This window comes from Mobula birostris, chromosome 10 (assembly GCF_030028105.1).
Source record: "Mobula birostris isolate sMobBir1 chromosome 10, sMobBir1.hap1, whole genome shotgun sequence".
NCBI lineage: Eukaryota > Metazoa > Chordata > Chondrichthyes > Myliobatiformes > Myliobatidae > Mobula > Mobula birostris.
In genome coordinates, this window is record NC_092379.1 from 54,353,332 (window position 1) to 54,376,627 (window position 23,296).

The following is a 23,296-nucleotide window of genomic DNA, read 5'->3' on the forward strand; positions in this document are numbered from 1 at the left end:
GACAGTTCCAGACCTGATGGTTGAAGGAAAATAACTGTTCCTGAAGCTGGTGGTGTGGGACTTCAGCCTCCTATACCTCCTGCCCACAAGAGGGCTAAGCCCAAATGGTGGGATTCTCAATGACAGATGCCACCTTCTTGAGGTAATGCTTCCTGTAGATACCGTCAGCAATGGAGAGGCTGTACCCATGATAGACTGGGCTGTGTCCATTGCACTCTGCAGCCTCTTGCATTCGTGTGTGTTGGAACTGCTGTAGTAGGTCATGATGCAACCGGTCGGGATACATTCTACAATGTACAGTATCTGTAAAGTTTGTTACAGTGTTCGGTGATATGCTGAACTCCAACAGTTCTGTGTCTCCCTTGTCAGCTCTTCCCTCCCCACCACCCCTTACCATATACTGACAACTTAACCCTGTAAAGACACCAGGCGTAAAACTCAACCCTACACCTCCTTTCTCACTACCACCTAAACTACCCTCCGGGTGAAGCAAGCATTGCCCCGTGCCTCCTGAAACCCTCTCCTGCTACAATGGGTGCTCCCGATGTGGCCTCTCCTATGTTGGCAAAACCCTAACGTAGACTGGGAAATCATTTGGTGGAACTCCTGCGCTCTGTCCTCAGTGGCCATCCTGATCTCCAGATACCAGCTATTTCAACTCCCCTTCCCATTCCCACACCTACCTGTAGTCCTCAGCCTCTTCCACTGCCAGAATGAGTGAGGCTAGAGGAAGAGCAGCTCTTATTCCACTTGAAAAAAAAGATTAGCATTATATATCATACACACATCATATTATGCAGTGAAAAGTGGCAAGAGGCCTTCATGTCCACTCAAATCAAATCAGTGAGGATTATGTCAGGCAAGCTTCTGGTGCCAAAATTGCATGCCCACAATTCACTGACCCTAACTGTACAGCTTTGACATGTGCGAGAAAACCGGAGCACTTGGAGGAAACTCACATGGTCATGGGAAGAACATTCAAACTGCTTACAGACAGCGGCAGGAATCGAATCCCAATCTTACCGTCGGTGCTGTAAGGTGTTGGCCAAACCGTTACGCTACCATGCTACCCACTTGGAGAGTCTACAATCCAATGGTGTTCCAATTAGATCAGATTAGAGTGCACCAGAGTGCAATGTTCAATTGAAGCTCACAGTGTAAAGAGTGCCCATGAAAATACATTCACAATAAATACAACCACAGGCATAAATCAGCAGAAAGGTGTAAAAATTATAGTGCAGTTTGAAGTTGGGCAAAAAGAAAGAGTAAAGTGTCCATATGCAGCAACAGGGAATCCAAAAACATAGCAGCACCACCAGGAAGGGATGCAAAAGAACGGTTTGGTTTGGTTATTATTGTCACATGTGCCAAGATAGAGTGAAAAGCTTATTATGCATTCTGTTCAACAGATCAAATCATTCCACAGTGCACTGAGCTGGAAAAAGGGAAAACAATAACAATGCAGAATAAAGTGTAAAAGTACATTGCAGATAAACGATAAAGTACAAGATCACTATCAGCTGGATTGTTCCAGGGTTAGAAGCTGTTGTTAAATCTGGTTATCTGGGCTTTGATGCTCCTGTATCTTCTCCCAGAAGATAGAAGAGAGAAAAGGGAATCTAATCTATTTTCCATTTCTTATCTGGTTCCACTTATCACCGTCCTTACCAGATTGGGCAATGAGGAAGGGTTAATTAGCAATCTTGTCGTGAGAGGCCCCTTGGGTGAGAGTGACCATAATATGGTGGAATTCTTCATTAAGATGGAGAGTGACATAGTTAATTCAGAAACAAAGGTTCTGAACTTAAAGAGGGGTAACTTTGAAGGTATGAGACGTGAATTAGCTAAGATAGACTGGCAAATGACACTTAAAGGATTGATGGTGGATATGCAATGGCAAGCATTTAAAGATCACATGGATGAACTACAACAATTGTTCATCCCAGTTTGGCAAAAGAATAAATCAAGGAAAATAGTGCACCCATGGCTAACAAGGGAAATTAGGGATAGTATCAATTCCAAAGAAGAAGCATACAAATTAGCCAGAAAAAGTGGCTCACCTGAGGACTGGGAGAAATTCAGAGTCCAGCAGAGGAGGACAAAGGGCTTAATTAGGAAGGGGAAAAAAGATTATGAGAGAAAACTGGCAGGGAACATAAAAACTGACTGTAAAAGCTTTTATAGATATGTGAAAAGAAAAAGATTGGTTAAGACAAATGTAGGTCCCCTACAGACAGAAACAGGTGAATTGATTATGGGGAGCAAGGACATGGCAGACCAATTGAATAATTACTTTGGTTCTGTCTTCACTAAGGAGGACATAAATAATCTTCCGGAAATAGTAGGGGACAGAGGGTCCAGTGAGATGGAGGAACTGAGGGAAATACATGTTAGTAGGGAAGTGGCATTAGGTAAATTGAAGGAATTAAAGGCAGGTAAATCCCCAGGGCCAGATGGTCTGCATCCCAGAGTGCTTAAGGAAGTAGCCCAAGAAATAGTGGATGCATTAGTGATAATTTTTCAAAACTCTTTAGATTCTGGACTAGTTCCTGAGGATTGGAGGGTGGCTAATGTAACCCCACTTTTTAAAAAAGGCGGGAGAGAGAAACTGGGGAATTATAGACCGGTTAGCCTAACATCGGTAGTGGGGAAAATGCTAGAGTCAGTTATCAAAGATGTGATAACAGCACATTTGGAAAGCGGTGAAATCATCGGACAAAGTCAGCATGGATTTGTGAAAGGAAAATCATGTCTGACGAATCTCATAGAATTTTTTGAGGATGTAACTAGTAGAGTGGATAGGGGAGAACCAGTGGATGTGGTATATTTGGATTTTCAAAAGGCTTTTGACAAGGTCCCACACAGGAGATTAGTGTGCAAACTTAAAGCACACTGTATTGGGGGTAAGGTATTGATGTGGATAGAGAATTGGTTAGCAGACAGGAAGCAAAGAGTGGGAATAAACGGGACCTTTTCAGAATGGCAGGCAGTGACTAGTGGGGTACCGCAAGGCTCAGTGCTGGGACCCCAGTTGTTTACAATATATATTAATGACTTGGATGAGGGAATTAAATGCAGCATCTCCAAGTTTGCGGATGACACGAAGCTGGACGGCAGTGTTGGCTGTGAGGAGGATGCTAAGAGGATGCAGGGTGACTTGGATAGGTTAGGTGAGTGGGCAAATTCATGGCAGATGCAATTTAATGTGGATAACTGTGAAGTTATCCACTTTGGTGGCAAAAACAGGAAAACAGATTATTATCTGAATGGTGGCCGATTAGGAAAAGGGGAGGTGCAACAAGACCTGGGTGTCATTATACACCAGTCATTGAAAGTGGGCATGCAGGTACAGCAGGCGGTGAAAAAGGCAAATGGTATGCTGGCATTTATAGCGAGAGGATTCGAGTACAGGAGCAGGGAGGTACTACTGCAGTTGTACAAGGCCTTGGTGAGACCACACCTGGAGTATTGTGTGCAGTTTTGGTCCCCTATCTGAAAAAAGACATCCTTGCCATAGAGGGAGTAAAAAAAAGGTTCACCAGATTGATTCCTGGGATGGCAGGACTTTCATATGATGAAAAACTGGATGAACTAGGCTTATACTCGTTGGAATTTAGAAGATTGAGGGGGGATCTGATTGAAACGTATAAAATCCTAAAGGGATTGGACAGGCTAGATGCAGGAAGATTGTTCCTGATGTTGGGGGGGTCCAGGACGAGGGGTCACGATTTGAGGATAAAGGGGAGGCCTTTTAGGACCGAGATTAGGAAAAACTTCTTCACACAGAGAGTGATGAATCTGTGGAATTCCCTGCCACAGGAAACAGTTGAGGCCAGTTCATTGGCTATATTTAAGAGGGAGTTAGATATGGCCCTTGTAGCTAAAGGGATCAGGGGGTATGGAGGGAAGGCTGGTGCAGGGTTCTGAGTTGGATGATCAGCCATGATCATACTGAATGGCGGTACAGGCTCGAAGGGCCAAATGGCCTACTCCTGCACCTATTTTCTATGTTTCTATGTTTCTATTCCAGTATCTGCAGTCCGTCACGTGTTCAGATCATCTTCCAGCCTCTGTATCTGATGCTGCCTGACCTGCTGAGTTAGTTACTCCTGTACCTTGTGTATGTTGTTCCTCCAGTTGTTTGTCTCATGGGTTCAACATGAAAACTACTTGAGACGTCCCAGTAGTGTAGTGGTCAGTACGACGCTATTACATCTCAGGGTGTCAGAGTTCAGAGTTCAATTTTGATGTCACATCTAAGCAAGTTTCTACGTCTTTCCCATGAATTGCATGGGTTTTCTCCAGGTGCTCTGGTTTCCTCGAACAGTTCAAAAACGTACCAATGGGTAGATTAATTGGTCATTGTAAATTGTCCTGTGATTAGGCTGGGTGGTCAAAGGGCCTGTTCTCTAAACCATGAAATAAATCCACATTCCACACCACTCTCAGACGGGAATGTTTCACTGGCATTTCACAGTCACAGGCTCTAACATTCCACACCATCCTCAGACAGGAATATTTCACTGGACCTTTGCGGTCACGGGCTCTAACATTCCACACCATCCATCCTCAGACAGGAATGTTTCACTGGCATTTCACGGTCACGGGCTCTAACATTCCACACCATCCTCAGACCGGAATGTTTCTCTGGACCTTTACGGTCACAGGCTCTAACATCACCATCTTTAGCATTATCATGGAATAGGATAGAATCAGACAGGACAGGAAAATTTTTAATTGGGGAAGGGCAAATTATGAGGCATAAGGCCTCATAACTTGCGGGTGTGAACTGGGATGACGTTTTTGCAGGGAAGTGAACGATGGACATGTGGTTGATGTTTATGGATCTCTTGCAGGATGTTAGGGATAAATTTGTCCCAGTGAGGAAGATAAAGAATGGTAGGGTGAAGGAACCATGGGTGACAAGTGAGGTGGAAAATCTAGTCAGGTGGAAGAAGGCAGCATACATGAGGTTTAGGAAGCAAGGATCAGATGGGTCTATTGAGGAATATAGGGAAGCAAGAAGGGAGCTTAAGAAGGGGCTGAGGAGATCAAGAAGGGGGCATGAGAAGGCCTTGTCCAGTAGGGTAAAGGAGAACCCCAAGGCATTCTTCAATTATATGAAGAACAAAAGGATGACAGGAGTGAAGGTAGGACCGATTAGAGATAAAGGTGGGAAGATGTGCCTGGAGGACGTGGAAGTGAGCGAGGTCCTCAATGAATACTTCTCTTCAGTATTCACCAATGAGAGGGAACTTGATGACGGTGAGGACAATATGAGTGAGGTTGATGTTCTGGAGCACGTTGATATTAAGGGAGAGGAAGTGTTGGAGTTGTTAAAATACATTAGGACCGATAAGTCCCCGGGGCCTGACGGAATATTCCCCAGGCTGCTCCTCGAGGTGAGGGAAGAGATTGCTGAGCCTCTGGCTAGGATCCTTATGTCCTCGTTGTCCACGGGAGTGGTACCGGAGGATTGGAGGGAGGCAAGTGTTGTCCCCTTGTTCAAAAAAGGTAGTAGGGATAGTCCGGGTAATTATAGACCAGTGAGCTTTATGTCTGTGGTGGGAATGCTGTTGGAAAAGATTCTTAGAGATAGGATCTGTGGGAATTTAGAGAATCATGGTCTGATCAGGGACAGTCAGCATGGCTTTGTGAAGGGCAGATCGCGTCTAACAAGCCTGATAGAGTTCTTTGAGGAGGTGACCAGGCATATTGATGAGGGTAGTGTAGTGGATATGATCTACATGGATTTTATTTGAAGGGAAGCTCTCCAAGTACGCAGGACTGGTCAGCAACTGTCAGCAGGCTGGATAGAGAGCGAGGTGTCTCCCAGTGGAGGTTGGTTGTAGGGGATTCGTAGCCCGTTCTTTAGTTAGAGCCTTCAGCATTTTGGGCATCAAGGGAGAGAGGAAGAGGAGAGCCATCCGCAGTACCACCGATGCGGCAGAGAGGGCCTCAAGATGGCTGTGGCTCAAAAGAGGGGAGCCATGGAGTCATAAGTTGCTAGCCATCTGGACACAAGCTGGGGTCTGATCAGCCCCGGCTGGGTCACCTGGAGGAGGTTGTATGATGTTGAAAGACCCGAAACACCCAATGATTCCAGGAACATCACTGAAGATGTGTCCAGAAGCATCAGTAGATGTACGTATACAGCAGTAAGGCATTTGACAAGGTTCTACATGGTAGGCTTATTCAGAAAGTCAGAAGGCATGGGATCCAGGGAAGTTTAGCCAGGTGGATTCAGAATTGGCTTGCCTGCAGAAAGCAGAGGGTCGTGGTGGAGGGAGTACATTCAGATTGGAGGGTTGTGACTAGTGGTGTCCCACAAGGATCGGTTCTGGGACCTCTACTTTTCGTGATTTTTATTAACGACCTGGATGTGGGGGTAGAAGGATGGGTTGGCAAGTTTGCAGACAACACAAAGGTTGGTGCTATTGTAGATAGTGTAGAGGATTGTCGAAGATTGCAGAGAGACATTGATAGGATGCAGAAGTGGGCTGAGAAGTGGCAGATGGAGTTCAACCCGGAGAAGTGTGAGGTGGTACACTTTGGAAGGACAAACTCCAAGGCAGAGTACAAAGTAAATGGCGGGATACTTGGTAGTGTGGAGGAGCAGAGGGATCTGGGGGTATCACCTACCTCACAGGTGGATAGGGTAGTTAAGATAGGGTGTTAGCTTTCATAAGTCGAGGGATAGAGTTTAAGAGTTGCATGGTAATGACGCAGCTTTATAAAACTCTGGTTAGGCCACTCTTAGAGTACTGTGTCCAGTTCTGGTCTCCTCACTATAGGAAGGATGTTGAAGGATTGGAAAGGGTACAGAGGGCCGGCTGGTGGCGCAATGATATCAGTGCCAGACTCTGGAACAGAGGTTCCCAGGTTCGAACCCAGTCGGGTCTGTTCCTGAGTATGCTTTCCATCCGTGCTGCATTGAGTGTCGAGATCAGAACTCGACCTCGTGAAATAAAAGGAAAAATAATGCAAATTGTCTGTGTGAGGAGTGGCGCGCCACACAGGCTCACTCACTGTAAAGGCATGAAAATGACATCGTCCCGCCAACATCGCACACACATGCACGCACGCACACGCCAAAAAAAACGGAAAGGGTACAGATGAGATTTACCAGGATTGCTGCCTGGTTTAGAGAGTAAGCATTATGATCAGAGATTAAGGGAGCTAGGGCTTTACTCTTTGGAGAGAAGGAGGATGAGAGGAGACATGATAGAGGTGTACAAGATAATAAGAGGAATAGATAGAATGGATAGCCAGCGCCTCTTCCCCAGGGCACCACTGCTCAATACAAGAGGACATAGCTTTAAGGTAAGGGATGGGAAGTTCAAGGGGATATTAGAGGAAGGTTTTTTACTCAGAGAGTGGTTGGTGCATGGAATGCACTGCCTGAGTCAGTGGTGGAGGCAGATACAGCAGTGAAATTTAAGAGACTACTAGACAGGTATATGGAGGAATTTATGGTGGGGCGTTATATGGGAGGCAGGGTTTAAGGGTTGGCACAAAATTGTGGGCCGAAGGGCCTGTACTGTGCTGTACTATTCTATGTTCTATGTCATAGAACACACCATCCTCAGACGGGAATGTTTTTCTGGACCTTTGTAGTCACGGGCTCTGTCTATGTGGGAGGCCCTTCAACAGAGGTTCAAGAAGACTGACCACCCACGTCACAAAGGATAGGTCATAAAGTTCAAAGTTCAAAGTAAATTTATTGTCAAAGTACGTATATGTCACCATAAGCAACCCTGGGATTCATTTTCTTGCAGGCATTCACAGTAAAAGCAGAGTCTATGAAAAATGACACACAAAGCAAAGATGGGCAATCAACCTATGAACAAAAGACAACAAATTGTGTAAATACAGAAAAAATGACCTCATTCATTCATTTATAAATAAATAAACATACAAACATACATACATACATACATACATACAAACAACTGGAATTCTGCAGATGCTGGAAATTCAAGCAACACACATCAAAGTTGCTGGTGAACGCAGCAGGCCGGGCAGCATCTCTAGGAAGAGGTACAGTCGACGTTTCTGACGAAGGGTCTCGGCCTGAAACGTCGACTGTACCTCTACCTGCTGCCTGGCCTGCTGCGTTCACCAGCAACTTTGATGTGTGTTGCTTGAATTTCCAGCATCTGCAGAATTCCTGTTGTTTGAGGTAGTATTGTCAACAGTTTGGGCCCCATATCTCAGAAAGGATGTGCTATCAATGGAGAGAGTCCAGAGGAGGTTCAGAACGATGATTCCGGGAATGAAGGGGTTAACATATGAGGGGCATTAGGCAGCTTTAGGCCTGTACTCACTGGAATTTAGAAGAATGCAGGAAGATCTCATTGAAACTTATCGATTATTGAAAGGACTAGACAGGGTAGATGTGGAGAGGATGCATCAGATAGGTTTCCGATGGTGAGTGAAGTTATCCACTCTGGTTCAAGAACCCGATGGTTGAGAGGTAACAACTGTTCCTGAACCTGCTGGTGTGAGACCTGTCCTGTACAAGTGCCACCAATGTAAATGAATACTAAAGACCTCCTGCTTGACACAAAACCAGCACAGTCATCCTCAGCTGACTTCCAGCTCCAGAGGCCTAGGTTCGATCCTGACCTCAGGTGCTGTCTGTCTGACAGTTACATGATCTCCAGATTCCCTCCAGGTCTTTCCTCCCACATTTTATAGATGTGCTCATCGTCTTTTGTTAGTTACTTTACCTCTAAAAGGATCACAGCCTTTTCGCGGCCTGCCTTCTCCCCACAATCTTTGACTCCCTGACTAATCAAGAACCTATCAACCTTCTCTTTAAATATATCCAATGATTTGGCCTCCACACCTATCCGTAGCAATGATATCCACAGATGCACCACACTCTGGCCATAGAAATTTCTCATCATCTCAGTTGTAAAGGAATGTTCTTCTATCCTGAGGCTGTGCTGTGTGGTCCCAGACTCTCCCCCTGTAGGACACATCCTCTTCACATCCACTCTATCTGGGCCTTTCAATGCAATAGCACCTGGTATAGCTCAATGTGCCAAACATTAGTTCCCCTCCTCACTCCAAAAGGATTTTGAATTCTCACAGGGATCTGAGTAGTTGTTGTTTCACCTGGCTAGGTTGTCCAGCTCGAAACAAGGGGTCAGCAATTCAGCACGGAGATGAAGAATCTCTTCCTGAAAGTGTGGGGATCTTCGTAATTCTCCCCAGCGTGGGGGCTCAGTTACTGTCAAGACAAAAGCAAGGGTTGTGGGGGCAGTGCAGGAAATCTGTGAAAGAGCAGCCAGGGCAGGGTCTAAAACGAATGGGGTGGGGCTGGCATGTCCTCACATTTCAGGAATGTTGCTTTTTACAACAGGTTCTGCTCTGATTTTGCTTTCTGGGTGTCTGTTTGCTTTTCCCCAGCCAAGAGTCACAATATTATTGATGAGCCATTGGTTCAGCTTTCAGACATCCCACCTCTCCCGGAAGTTCTGGGAGTCTCCCGCATATGAATAGTGGCTCCCTGATGCCCGCAAATTATAAACAGTATTACAGAAATCTATTTTTCAGAGCGAGCGAACGAGAGAAAGCGAGCAAGAGAGCGAGCGCATGATTGACGAGAGAGAGAGAGCGTGAGTGAGAACGCGCCATGGCAGGGTGTTCCAAAAAAAAAGAAAATATAAAACGTACGTCACCCCAGACTACACTAAAGTGTACCCCTGCCTAATAGGGGTCAAAAATAATGACAGTGTTGCTCGCTGCACTGTTTGCAACAGTGACTTTTCTATTGCCCATGGTGGGTTAAAATGTAAAAGACATGTTGAGGTGAGTTTAAACAGGTGTCATTCGTTCATTAGCATAGCTAACGTTATTTAAACTAGCCGGCTGGCTGCTAAGGAGCTATTCTATTGCAGACACCCCACCTCTTCCGGAAATCTCCTGCAAATTGATGGTGCTACCTCCCTGAGCTTTGACATCATCTCTCTCTCTCTCTCTCTCTCTCTCTTTCTGCACAGAGGCTCCTAAACGTTTCCAGCTGAGTCTGGATACCTGCTGCAGTCTGGCATTCACCGTGAATGTATCCTTCCACCAGCCTGTTTGACCTGGGGGTCAGAGGGGAGGGGGTGGGTTGACATACGCAGAGAGGCAGTCGGGAGTCTCTGCGAGGGATGAGGAAGAGGTGAGATTGATCCTTGACATTGCCCACAGGACCCTGGTGAGCAGGGGTGGCTGACACTTCGAGAGGCCAAGCTAATCAGGGCTCACATCCACAAACTGCAGGTGAGATATGGAGGGAGGAAGGAGAGTGAGGGAGGAGGGAGACTGATGGAGGGAGGAGAGAACGTGAGGGTGAGGAGGAGATGGAGGAAGGATCGAGAGTGAGGGAGAGGATGAGATGTACGGAGGAGAGAGAGTGGATGTGAGGGTGATGTAGGGAAGATGGAGAGTGGGGCTGAGGGTGATGGAGGTAGGAGGGAGAGTGAGGGAGAAGGTGATGGAGGTAGGAGGGAGAGTGAGGGAGAGGATGATGGAAGTAGGAAGGAGAGTGAAGAAGGTGAGATGAAGTGAGGAGGGAGAGGGTGAGATGGAGGGGGCAGGAAAGGGAGTGTGAGAGAGGGGAGTTGGTTAGAGGATGGAAAGTGAGGGAGAGGGAGATGGAGGGAAGTGGGAGAATAGGGATTGGCAGAGGGAGGAGAGTCAAAGTGATGGAGGGAGGAGGGAGAGTGGGTGAGGGTGATGGAGGGAGGAGAGAGAGTGAGGGAGAAGGGAGATGGAGGGAGGAGAGAGTGAGGGAGAAGGGAGATGGAGGGAAGAAGAGTGGGGTGAGGTTGATAGGAGGAGGGAAAGTGAGGGAAGGGAGATGAGAGAGGAGGGATAGTGACAGAGATGGAGATAGAGGGAGGAGAGTGGGGATGAGGGTGATGGAGGGAGGAGGAATAGTGGAGAGGGACATATGGATGGAGGAGGGAGTGTGAGGAAGATGTTGATGGAGAGAGGAGAGAGAGTGGGATTGAGGGTGAAGAGATGGAGGGAGGAGGGAAAGTGAAGGAGAAAGCAAGTTGGAGGGAGAAGGGAGAGTGATGGAGGAAGGAGGGAAAGTGATGGACAGGGCAAGATGGAGCGAGGGAGATGGAGGCAGGAGAGAGTGGGGGTGAGAGTGATCGAGGGAGGGGGAGATGTAGGGCGGAGGGAGATTGAAAGTGGAGAGATGGAGGGAGGAGGAAGAGTAGGAGTGTGAGGGAGAAGGTGATAGAGGGAGGAGGGAGAGTGAAGGTGGAGAGATGGAGAGAGGAAGAGAGTGAGTGTGGAAGGATGGAGGGAGAGTGAGGGAGGATAGATGGGAGGAGGGAGATGGAGGGGGTTATCGAGGGAGGTGGGAAATGGAGAGGAGGGAAAGTGAAGGAGAGGACAAGATGGAGGGAGAGTGGGAGATGGAGGGAGGAGGGAAAGTGAGTGAGGACAAGATGGAGGGAAGAGAGAGAAGGGATAGTGAAGGAGAGGGTTATGGAGGGAGGAGGGTGAAGCACCTTCAATAACTCCAAAAGACTGAGGTTAGGTAAAATACCGAAAGGCTTTTATTCGCTGTACAATACGACCTCCGTGGTGAGTGTCTGCCCCCGGACTGAGGGGGGGGGCAAGGTGAAACAACTTTATACATAAATCTGTGGGAGGAGCCACAGGGGCAGTCAGCAGAGGGACGTGTCCAGACAGGTAACCCAGTTACAACATATATACATGGTTTACCACATTCACCCCTCCTTTTTTTAAAAAGAGTCCCGCAGGGTGAAGTGACTGACAATATTTACAAGTATATTTACAGGTTAAGTCTATCAGGCGGAAGAGTCCGTCGCTGTGATCTATGTAGCACCGGTGGTGATTGCATCGGCGACAGCGGTTGTGCTGGCTCTGGCCTGACGTGAGGTGCCAGCACGTTAGGCGTTGGTAATCCCTCGTGCGAGTGTGTCACACCCAGTATGGGACTGTCGTGTGGTGTCTGTGTAGGGCTTGGAGTGCGCGGTGTCTGGTGGGTATATATAATCGGTGGATACGGGGTTAATAATCACCATGGAGTGTTCAGGGTAGGGGCCCGGAGCTCCTGCGGGCGCCAGGTCGCGGATGGAGACCGTGTCCTCCCGCCCATCAGGTAAAACCACATAGGCATACTGGGGGTTCACATGAAGTAAGTGAACCCTCTCGACCATCGGGGAGTATTTATTGCTCCTCGCATGTTTCCGGAGCAGCACTGGCCCCGGGGACGTCAGCCAAGTTGGTAGGGTGGTCCCAGTGGTCGACTTTCTGGGAAAAGAAAAGAGCTGCTCATGAGGGGTGGCATTGGTGGACGTGCATAACAGGGAGCGGATGGAGTGGAGTGCCCGGGAAGGACCTCCTGCCAGCGGGAGACTGGCAGTCCCTTTGACCTGAGGGCTAAGAGTGTGGCTTTCCACACTGTGCCATTCTCCTTCTCCACCTGTCCATTCCCCCAGAGATTATAGCTCGTGGTCCTACTGGTTGCAATTCCCCTAGCCAGTAGATATTGGCGCAGCTCGTCACTCGTAAACGAGGACCCTCTGTCACTATGGATATAGCATGGGTATCCGAACAGAGTGAAGAGCTTGCGCAGGGCTTTTATAACTGACGTGGTAGTGGTGTCGGGGCAGGGGATGGCGAAGGGGAACCGCGAGTACTCGTCGATAACGTTAAGAAAGTACACATTGCGGTCGGTGGAGGGAAGGGGGCCCTTAAATTCAACACTCAGTCGCTCAAAGGGGCGGGTGGCCTTGATGAGTGGTGCCTTTTCGGGTCGGTAGAAGTGCGGTTTACACTCTGCGCAGACTTGGCAGTCCCTGGTCATCATCCTGATCTCCTCAAGGGAGTAAGGCAGGTTCCGGGCTTTCATGAAGTGGAAAAGCCGGGTGACCCCGGGTGGCAAAGATCTACATGTAGGGCGTTTAGCCGGTCGATCTGCGCGCTGGCGCACGTTCCCCGGGATAGGGCATCGGAGGGCTCGTTGAGCTTCCCAGGCCTGTACATGATGTCATAGTTGTAGGTGGAGAGTTCCATTCTCCACCTCAGAATTTTATCATTTTTGATTTTGCTCCGCTGCTGATTATTAAACATGAATGCGACTGAGCGCTGGTCAGTTAGCAGGGTGAACCTTTTGCCGGCAAGATAGTGCCTCCAGTGCCTGATAGCTTCCACTATGGCCTGGGCCTCTTTCTCTACCGCAGAGTGCCGAATTTCAGGGCCTTGAAGGGTACGGGAGAAGAGCGCCACTGGTCTTCCTGCCTGGTTGAGGGTAGCAGCCAGCGCAAAGTCGGAGGCGTCACTCTCTACTTGGAAGGGAATGGCCGCATCCACCGCATGCATTGCTGCTTTGGCAATGTCCCCTTTTATGTGGTTGAAGGCCGCGTGGGCCTCGGCAGAGAGGGGGAATGTGGTGGACTTGACCAGGGGACGGGCCTTGTCTGCATAGTTAGAGACCCATTGGTCATTCTTCACGACACACCCAAGGATAGCAAGTCGGGTGGTCCCAATCACACACTTGTCCTTGTTATAGGTGAGATTGAAAGCTTTGGACACTTGGAGAAATTTTTGGAGGTTGTTGTCGTGATCCTGCCGGTCGTGACCACAGATGGTGATGTTACCCAGATATGGGAAAGTGGCCTTCAGTTGGCACTGGTCCACCATCTGGTCCATTTCCCTCTGGAAGACAGATACACCATTCGTGACACCGAAGGGGACGCGCAGGAATTGATAAAGCCTGCCGTCCGCCTCGAAGGCGGAGTAAGGGCGGTTCTCCCGGCGGATGGGGAGCTGATGGTAAGCGGATTTTAGGTCTATGGTCGAGTACACCTTGTACCGTGCTGTCTGATTGACCATATCCGCGATGCAGGGTAGAGGGTACACGTCGAGCTGCGTGAACCTATTGATGGTCTGGCTATAGTCCACGACCATCCTATTCTTCTCCCCGTTCCGAACAACCACCACCTGCGCCCTCCAAGGACTTGTGCTTGCCTCAATGACCCCCTCCCTGAGCAGCCGCTGCACCTCCGACTTAATGAAAGCTCTGTCCCCCGCGCTGTACCTCCTGCTTTTAGTTGCCACAGGTTTACAGTCGGGGGTCAGGTTGGCGAACAGCGGTGGGGGAGGGATCCTGAGGGTGGAGAGGCCGCAAGTGGTGTTGGTAGTGCGGCAGTTGGCATGGTGTTGGGTGGGATGTGCGGGTCGGTGTGTGTGGTCAGTAGCGGGGTACGTGACGTATCTCTACAAAACAGGGGATTTATGACAGTAATTGGCGGGAGGGGCCCATCATACTTCATTGTCACACTTTTCAGGTGGCTCTGGAAGCCGAGCCCCAATAGCACAGGGGCACACAGTTCAGGCATAACCAGTAATGTAAAGTCTTGATATTCTGTGCCCTGCACCACTAGTGTCGCTACACACCCCCCCCCCACCCCGGATGTCTGTTGTATGCGACCCGGAGGCCATGGTGACCCTCTGACTTACCGGCCGTATCGCAAGTCCGCAATGCTGCACCGTGTCCAGGTGGATAAAACTCTCCGTGCTGCCTGTGTCAAACAGGCAGCTTGTCCTGTGCCCCTCCACCAGGATGTCCATCATTGACCTTGCGAGCTGGTGGGGAGCGCTTTGGTCGAGGGTCACAGAAGCCAGGGTTGGGTTGCTGTCTTGGTCCGGCGCGGTGGGGTGCCCCGTGAGCACCCGTTGGTCGTAGGCGGTGGGAGGTGGCGCCGATCAAGATGGCTGCCCCCATGTCTCGCACGTGGTGGCAGCGTGCAGGGAAGATGGTGGCCCCCATGTCTCGCACGTGGTGGCGGCCTGCAGGGAAGATGGCGACCCCCATGTTTCGCACGCGGCGCTGCTCGATCCCACTCGCGGTTTGGACTTGCAGACCTTCGCGAAGTGGCCCTTCTTTCCGCAGCTGGAGCAGGTAGCTTCTTGGGCCAGGCAGCGTTTCCAGGGGTGCTTCTCCTGTCCACAGAAGTAGTACTTCGTGGACTCGTGACTGGCGGCAGCCGAAGTCAATTCGCCAGCGGGTTGCAGGGACTTGCGACTGGTGGCAGCCGAGGTCGATTCGCCGGTGGGTTGCGGGGTCTGCGGCACCCATGAGGTCATCGGGGGATCACGTGCCTGGAGAGCCTCAGAGTTATGCAGAGCGGCCTCCAGCATGTCGGCCAGCTCAGTCGCCGAACTTAAGGTAAGATCGGCTTTATCCAACAGCCGCTGGCACACATACACTGACCTGGTCCCCGTGACGAAGGCGTCTCTCACTAGGAGCTCTGCATGTTGTCCTGCCGTCAGCCCCTGGCAATTGCAGGCCCGCACGAGTGTCTGTAGGGCTCGGACAAACTTGATTCCCCGGGCTGTTGTTGCTGTGTCGCTAAGTGGTGCCGAGCATAGACGCTGTTTATTGGCCGCAGGTATTGGCCTTTGAGGGCGCTCATCATGCCGTCGTAGCTCGGCTGGTCTCTGATCAGCGAATAGACCCGTGGACTGACTCTGGAGAGTAGAACTCTGCGCTTCGCTACGGGGTCAGTCGCTTTAATCTCCTCTAGATACGCTTCAAAGCAGGCCAGCCAGAGTTCGAAAGCATTTACAGCTTCAAGTGTTTGTGGATCGAGGTCTAATTTGTCGGGTCTCAGTGTATGTTCCATGCTTTAAAATGTACAGCAAATAAAATTGAAGCACCTTCAATAACTCCAGAAGACTGAGGTTAGGTAAAATACCGAAATTCGCTGTACAATACGACCTCCATGATGAGTGTCTGCCCCCGGACTGAGGGGGAGGGGCAAGGCGAAACACATTTATACATGAATCTGTGGGAGGAGCCACAGGGGCAGTCAGCAGAGGGTCGTGTCCAGACAGTTAACCCAGTTACAACATATATATGGTTTACCACAGAGGGAGAGTGTGTGGATGGAGGAGGAGTAAGTGTAGAGAAATGGAGGGAGAAGGGAGAGTGAGTGAGGGAGAGAGAGATGGTGGGAAGAGGAAGAGTGAGGGAGATGAGATGGAGGGAGGAGAGGGACGAGGGAGTGTGGATGGAGGGAGGAGGATAATGAGGGTGGAGAGATGGAGTGAGGAGGGAGAGTGAGTGTGGAGAGATGGAGGGAGAGTGATGGAGGATAGATCAATGATGGAAATGGAGTGGGGGAGATGGAAGTAGGGAGGGTGAGAGTGGATAGTTGGTGGCAGGAGGTAGATGGAGGGTGCGGGGATGAAGGGAGGAGGGAGAGTGAGGCTGCAGAGATGGAGGGGATAGGGAAAGTGAGGGTGGAGAGGTAAGGAAGAGGAAGATTGAGGATGGAGAGATGGAGTGAGCAGTGAGAGTGGAGGAGAGGAGGGAGGGTGGAAAGATAGAGGGGAGTTGGAGGGAGGAGGGAGATGAGGTGGAAGGAAACTGAGTGAGGGATGGGGAGATGGGGAGGAGGGAAAGTGAAGGTGAGTGCAGATGGAGGGAGGAGGGAGAGGGAGATAGAGGGAGGAGGGTGAGTGGGGATGGGGTGATGGTGGGAGGAGGGTGAGAGTGGGTGAGTGTGATGGAGGGAAGAGCAGTGGGGAGATGGAGGGGTGACATGCTGGAGGAGCTCATCGAGGAGGGGTGACAGGGAGGGGCAAGGGAGGAAAGGTGATGGAGGTGCGGTGATGGGGAGGGGGTAAAAGAGGAGCATGTGATGGAGGAGGGGGTCATGGGGAGGTGGTGACGGAGGTGATGGGGCAAAGTAGGGGTGACAGAGGAAGGGTGATGGGGAGGGGGTGACCTCGAGGGGGTGATGAAGCGAGGGTGTCTGGGAGGGGGTGACAGGGAAAGGATGACTGGGAGGGGTTAACCAAGGAGGGGGTGACAGGAAGGGTTAACAGATGAGGTGACAAGGACAGTCTGACGGTGGAGGGGATGATGGAGGAAGGAGTGACAGAAGAGGAGGTGATGGAGAGGAAGAGACAGGGAGGGGTGACGGAGGGGGTGATGAGTGAGGGCATGTAGGGGAAGGGTGACATAGGAGGTTGTGATGGAGGAGGGGTTGACGGGGGCTGACGGGGGAGGGTGTGATGGGGCAGGGGTGCAGGGAATGGATGATGGGGGAGGGGTGATGGGGAGGGTGTGGCGGAGAGGGTGATAGGGAGGGGGTGATGGGGAGGGGTGGTGGAGGAGGGTGTGAGGGGGTGGCGGAGGAGAGGGTGATGGGGAGGGGGTGACGGGGGAGGGGTGATGGGGAGGGGGTGACGGGAAGGGTGTGGTGGAGGAGGGGGTGATGGGGAGGGGGTGACGGAGGAGAGGGTGATGGGGAGGGGTGACGGGGGGAGGGTGTGGTGGAGAGGGTGATAGGGAGGGGTGATAGTGAGGGTGTGGCGGAGGAGAGGGTGATGGGGAGGGGGTGACAGGAAGGGGTGGCGGAGGAGGGGGTGATAGTGTGTGGCGGAGGAGAGGGTGATGGGAAGGGGTTGATGGGGAGGGGTGACGGGGAGGGTGATAGGGAGAGGGTGATGGGGAGGGGTGGCGGAGGAGGGTGTGAGGGGGTGGCGGAGGAGAGGGTGATGGGGAGGGGGTGACGGGAGGAGAGGGTGATGGGGAGGGGTGACGGGAGGAGAGGGTGATGGGGAGGGGGTGACGGGGAGGGTGATGGGGAGGGGGTGACGGGGGAGGGTGTGGTGGAGGATGGGGTGTTGGAGTAGGGGGTGACGGGCAGAGTGATGTAAAGAGCTGAGTGATGATTGGAGTGGAGCAGGGTTTGGTGGGGGAGGTGGACTGTAGCCGTGGGAGGGGAGAGTGTGTGTGTGTGCAGAGGTGGGAGGGACGGTTTCAGAGACCCTCATGGTGAAACTCCTCTCTCTGAGCACAGGAGATCTTCAACTTGTACGCCTCTCCCGAATCTGGGCTGATGAACTCCAGTGACCTCCGACCTGCCCTGACCCGTGCAGGTGAGGGGTCAGAAATATCCCCACTCGAAGTTGTTGCGATTTGGAGGGAAGGAGTGAAATCGAGGGTATGGGAGAGGAGATGTAACAGTCAGAGGTGGATGAGGCGGAGAGACGGAGGGGGAGGGTGGAGATTGGAGACTTTGTAGAGGTAAGGCTGAGGGAGAGTGTGGACATGATGCTGGGATGAGGGTGAGGGTGAGGGTAGGCATGAAGCCAAGAGAGTGGTTGAGGGTAAGGTGAGAGGGAGGGAGATTATGAGGGTGAGGATGATGGTGAAGGAGAAGATAAGGTTGATGGTAGGGATGAGGGTGATGGTGATGGTGAAGGAGTGGCTGGGTGTAAGGGTGAGGGTTAGAAAGTGGGTGGTAAGGGGGAGGGTGTGGATAGGGGTAGGGATGATGATGAGGGTGAGGATGGGGTAGGGATGGTGATGAGGGTGAGGGTAAGGATAGGGGATGAGGTGGACTCCTCCTACCCTCACTGACGGTTGTGCTCGCAGGATTTGGGCTGAGCTCCCAGCTGTACGTGCAGCTGTGGCTGCGACACCAGACGGATGGGACCCTCGACTTCAATCACTTCATCTGCTGCGCCTCCAAACTGCAAAAACTCTTCCGTGAGTGTGGCCCCTTATGCCTCACCTCCTCCCTCAATCCCCTCACAATCCTCCACACTCAATCCCCTCACAATCCTCCACCATCCTAAATCCCCCTCACAATCCACACTCCTCAATCCCCTCACAATCCTCCACCATCCTCAATCCCCTCACAATCCTCACTACTCAATCCTCTCACAATCCACACTCCTCAATCCCCTCACAATCCACACTCCTCCATCCCCTAACAATCCACACTCCTCAACCCCCTCACAATCCACTCGTCAATCCCCTCACAATCCTCCACACTCCTCAATCTCCTCACAATCCACATTACTCAATCCCCACACAATCCTCCACCATCCTCAATCCCCTCACAATCCACACTCCTCAATCCCCTCACAATCCTCCACACTCCTCAATCCCCTCGCAATCCACACTCCTCAATCCCCTCACAATCCACACTCCTCAATCCCCTCACAATCCACACTCCCTCAATCCCCTCACAATCCTCCACCATCCTCAATCCCCTCACAATCCTCCACACTCCTCCACCATCCACAACCCCCTAACAATCCACTGCTCAATCCTCTCACAATCCTCCACACTCCTCAATCCCCTCACAATCCTCCACACTCCTCCACCATCCTCAACCCCCTCACAATCCACTCCTCAATCCTCTCACAATCCACACTCCTCAATCCCCTCACAATCCACACTCCCTCAATCCCCTCACAATCCTCCACCATCCTCAATCCCCTCACAATCCACACTCCTCAATCCCCTCACAATCCTCCACACTCCTCAATCCCCTCACAATCCACACTCCTCAATCCCCTCACAATCCTCCACACTCCTCAATCCCCTCACAATCCTCCACACTCCTCAATCCCCTCACAATCCTCCACCATCCTCAATCCCCTCACAATCCACACTCCTCAATCCCCTCAATCCTCCACACTCCTCAATCCCCTCACAATCCACACTCCTCAATCCCCTCACAATCCTCCACACTCCTCAATCCCCTCACAATCCTCCACACTCCTCAATCCCCTCACAATCCACACTCCTCAATCCCTTCACAATCCTCCACACTCCTCAATCCCCTCACAATCCACACTCCACAATCCCCTCACAATCCTCCACCATCCTCAATCCCCTCACAATCCTCCACCATCCTCAATCCCCTCACAATCCACACTCCTCAATCCCCTCAAAATCCACACTCCTCAATCCCCTCACAATCCACACTCCTCAAGCCCCTCACAATCCTCCACACTCCTCAATCTCCTCACAATCCTCCACCATCCTTAATCCCCTCACAATCCTCCACACTCCTCAATCCCCTCCCAATCCACACTCCTCAATCCCCTCACAATCCTCCACACTCCTCAAAATCCCCGCACAATCCACACTCCTCAATCTCCTCACAATCCTCCACCATCCTCAATCCCCTCACAATCTTCGACACTCCTGAATCCCCTCACAATCCACACTCCTCAATCCCCTCACAATCCACGCTCCTCAATCCCCTCTCAATCCACACTCCTCAATCCCCTCACAATCCTCCACACTCCTCAATCCCCTCACAATCCACACTCCTCAATCCCCTCACAATCCACACTCCTCAATCCCCTCACAATCCACATTCCTCAACCCCCTCTCAATCCACTCCTCAATCCCCTCACAATCCTCCACACTCCTCAATCCCCTCACAATCCACACTCCTCAATCCCCTCACAATCCTCCACCATCCTCAATCCCCTCACAATCCACACTCCTCAATCCCCTCACAATCCTCCACCATCCTCAATCCCCTCACAATCCTCCACACTCCTCCACCATCCTCAGCCCCCTCACAATCCACTCCTCAATCCGCTCACAATCCTCCACACTCCTCAATCCCCTCACAATCCACACTCCTCAATCCCCTCACAATCCACACTCCTCAATCCCCTCACAATCCACACTCCCTCAATATCCTCACAATCCTCCACCATCCTCAATCCCCTCACAATCTTCCACACTCCTCCACCATCCTCAACCCCCTCACAATCCACTCCTCAATCCCCTCACAATCCTCCACACTACTCAATCCCCTCACAATCCTCCACACTCCTCCACCATCCTCAACCTCCTCACAATCCACTCCTCAATCCCCTCACAATCCTCCACCATCCTCAATCCCCTCACAATGCACACTCCTCAATCCCCTCACAATCCTCCACACTCCTCAATGCCCTCACAATCCACACTCCTCAATCCCCTCACAATCCTCCACACTCCTCAATGCCCTCACAATCCACACTCCTCAATGCCCTCACAATCCTCCACACTCCTCAATCCCCTCACAATCCACACTCCTCAATCCCCTCACAATCCACACTCCTCAATCCCCTCACAATCCTCCACACTCCTCAATCCCCTCGCAATCCACACTCCTCAATCCCTAATAATCCTCCACACTCCTCAATTCCCTCACAATCCTCCACACTCCTCAATCCGCTCACAATCCTCCACACTCCTCAATCCCCTCACAATCCTCCACACTCCTCAATCCCCTCACAATCCTCCACCATCCTCAATCCCCGCACAATCCTCCACGATCCTCAATCCCCTCACAATCCACACTCCTCAACCCCCTCACAATCCACTCCTCAATCCCCTCACAATCCTCCACACTCCTCAATCCCCTCACAATCGACACTCCTGAATCCCTTCACAGTTCTCCACCATCCTCAATCCGCTCACAATCCTCCACCATCCTCAATCCCCTCACAATCCTCCACACTCCTCCACCATCCTCAACCCCCTCACAAGCCACTCCTCAATCCCCTCACAATCCTCCACACTCCACAATCCCCTCACAATCCACACTCCTCAATCCCCTCACAATCCACACTCCCTCAATCCCCTCACAATCCTCCACCATCCTCAATCCCCTCACAATCCTCCACACTCCTCCACCATCCTCAACCCCCCACAATCCACTCCTCAGTCCCCTCACAATCCTCCACCATCCTCAATCCCCTCACAATCCACACTCCTCAATCCCATCACAATCCTCCACACTCCTCAATGCCCTCACAATCCACACTCCTCAATCCCCTCACAATCCTCCACACTCCTCAATCCCCTCACAATCCTCCACACTCCTCAATCCCCTCACAATCCACACTCCTCAATCCCCTCACAATCCTCCACACTCCTCAATCCCCTCACTATCCTCCACACTCCTCAATCCCCTCACAATCCACACTCCTCAATCCCCTCACAATCCTCCACACTCCTCAATCCCCTCACAATCCTCCACACTCCTCAATTCCCTCACAATCCTCCACCATCCTCAATCCCCTCACAATCCTCCACGCTCCTCAATCCCCTCACAATCCACACTCCTCAATCCCCTCACAATCCACACTCCTCAATCCCCTCACAATCCACGCTCCTCAATCCCCTCACACTCCTCCACACTCCTCAATCCCCTCACAATCCACACTCCTCAATCCCCTCACAATCCACACTCCTCAATCCCCTCACAATCCTCCACACTCCTCAATCCCCTCACAATCCACACTCCTCAATCCCCTCACAATCCTCCACACTCCTCAATCCCCTCACTATCCTCCACACTCCTCAATCCCCTCACAATCCACACTCCTCAATCCCCTCACAATCCTCCACACTCCTCAATCCCCTCACAATCCTCCACACTCCTCAATTCCCTCACAATCCTCCACCATCCTCAATCCCCTCACAATCCTCCACGCTCCTCAATCCCCTCACAATCCACACTCCTCAATCCCCTCACAATCCACACTCCTCAATCCCCTCACAATCCACGCTCCTCAATCCCCTCACACTCCTCCACACTCCTCAATCCCTCACAATCCACACTCCTCAATCCCCTCACAATCCACACTCCTCAATCCCCTCACAATCCTCCACACTCCTCCACCATCCTCAACCCCCTCACAATCCACTCCTCAATCCCCTCACAATCCTCCACACTCCTCAATCCCCTCACAATCCACACTCCTCAATCCCCTCACAATCCTCCACCATCCTCAATCCCCTCACAATCCACACTCCTCAATCCCCTCACAATCGTCCACACTCCTCAATCCCCTCACAATCCACACTCCTCAATCCCCTCACAATCCTCCACACTCAATCCCCTCACAATCCTCCACACTCCTCAATCCCCTCACAATCCTCCACACTCCTCCACCCTCCTCAACCCCCTCACAATCCTCCACACTCCTCAATCCCCTCACAATCTACACTCCTCAATCCCCTCACAATCCACACTCCTCAATCCCCTCACAATCCTCCACACTCCTCAATCCCCTCACAATCCACACTCCTCAATCCCCTCACAATCCTCCACCATCCTCAATCCCCTCACAATCCACACTCCTCAATCCCCTCACAATCCTCCACACTCCTCAATCCCCTCACAATCCACACTCCTCAATCCCCTCACAATCCTCCACCATCCTCAATCCCCTCACAATCCACACTCCTGAATCCCCTCACAATCCTCCACCATCCTCAATCCCCTCACAATCCACACTCCTCAATCCCCTCACAATCCTCCACCATCCTCAATCCTCTCACAATCCACACTCCTCAATCCCCTCATCATCCTCCACACTCAATCCCCTCACAATCCTCCACACTCCTCAATCCCCTCACAATCCTCCACACTCCTCAAACCACTCCTTAATCCCCTCACCTCTTCCACACTCCTCAATCCCCTCGCAATCC

General features: G+C 51.3%; 1 protein-coding gene across 1 annotated transcript in view; it reads left to right on the top strand.

The window, feature by feature from the left end:
* Window positions 1-23,296, top strand: part of LOC140204044 (calpain-8-like) — a 205,112-nt gene that overhangs the window by 170,510 nt on the left and 11,306 nt on the right. The window contains exons 15-18 of the mRNA XM_072270290.1: window positions 10,011-10,072; window positions 10,204-10,275; window positions 17,856-17,934; window positions 18,434-18,547. Of these exons, the coding sequence (XP_072126391.1) occupies window positions 10,011-10,072; window positions 10,204-10,275; window positions 17,856-17,934; window positions 18,434-18,547 (327 nt within the window). The remainder of the gene's footprint in view (window positions 1-10,010; window positions 10,073-10,203; window positions 10,276-17,855; window positions 17,935-18,433; window positions 18,548-23,296) is intronic.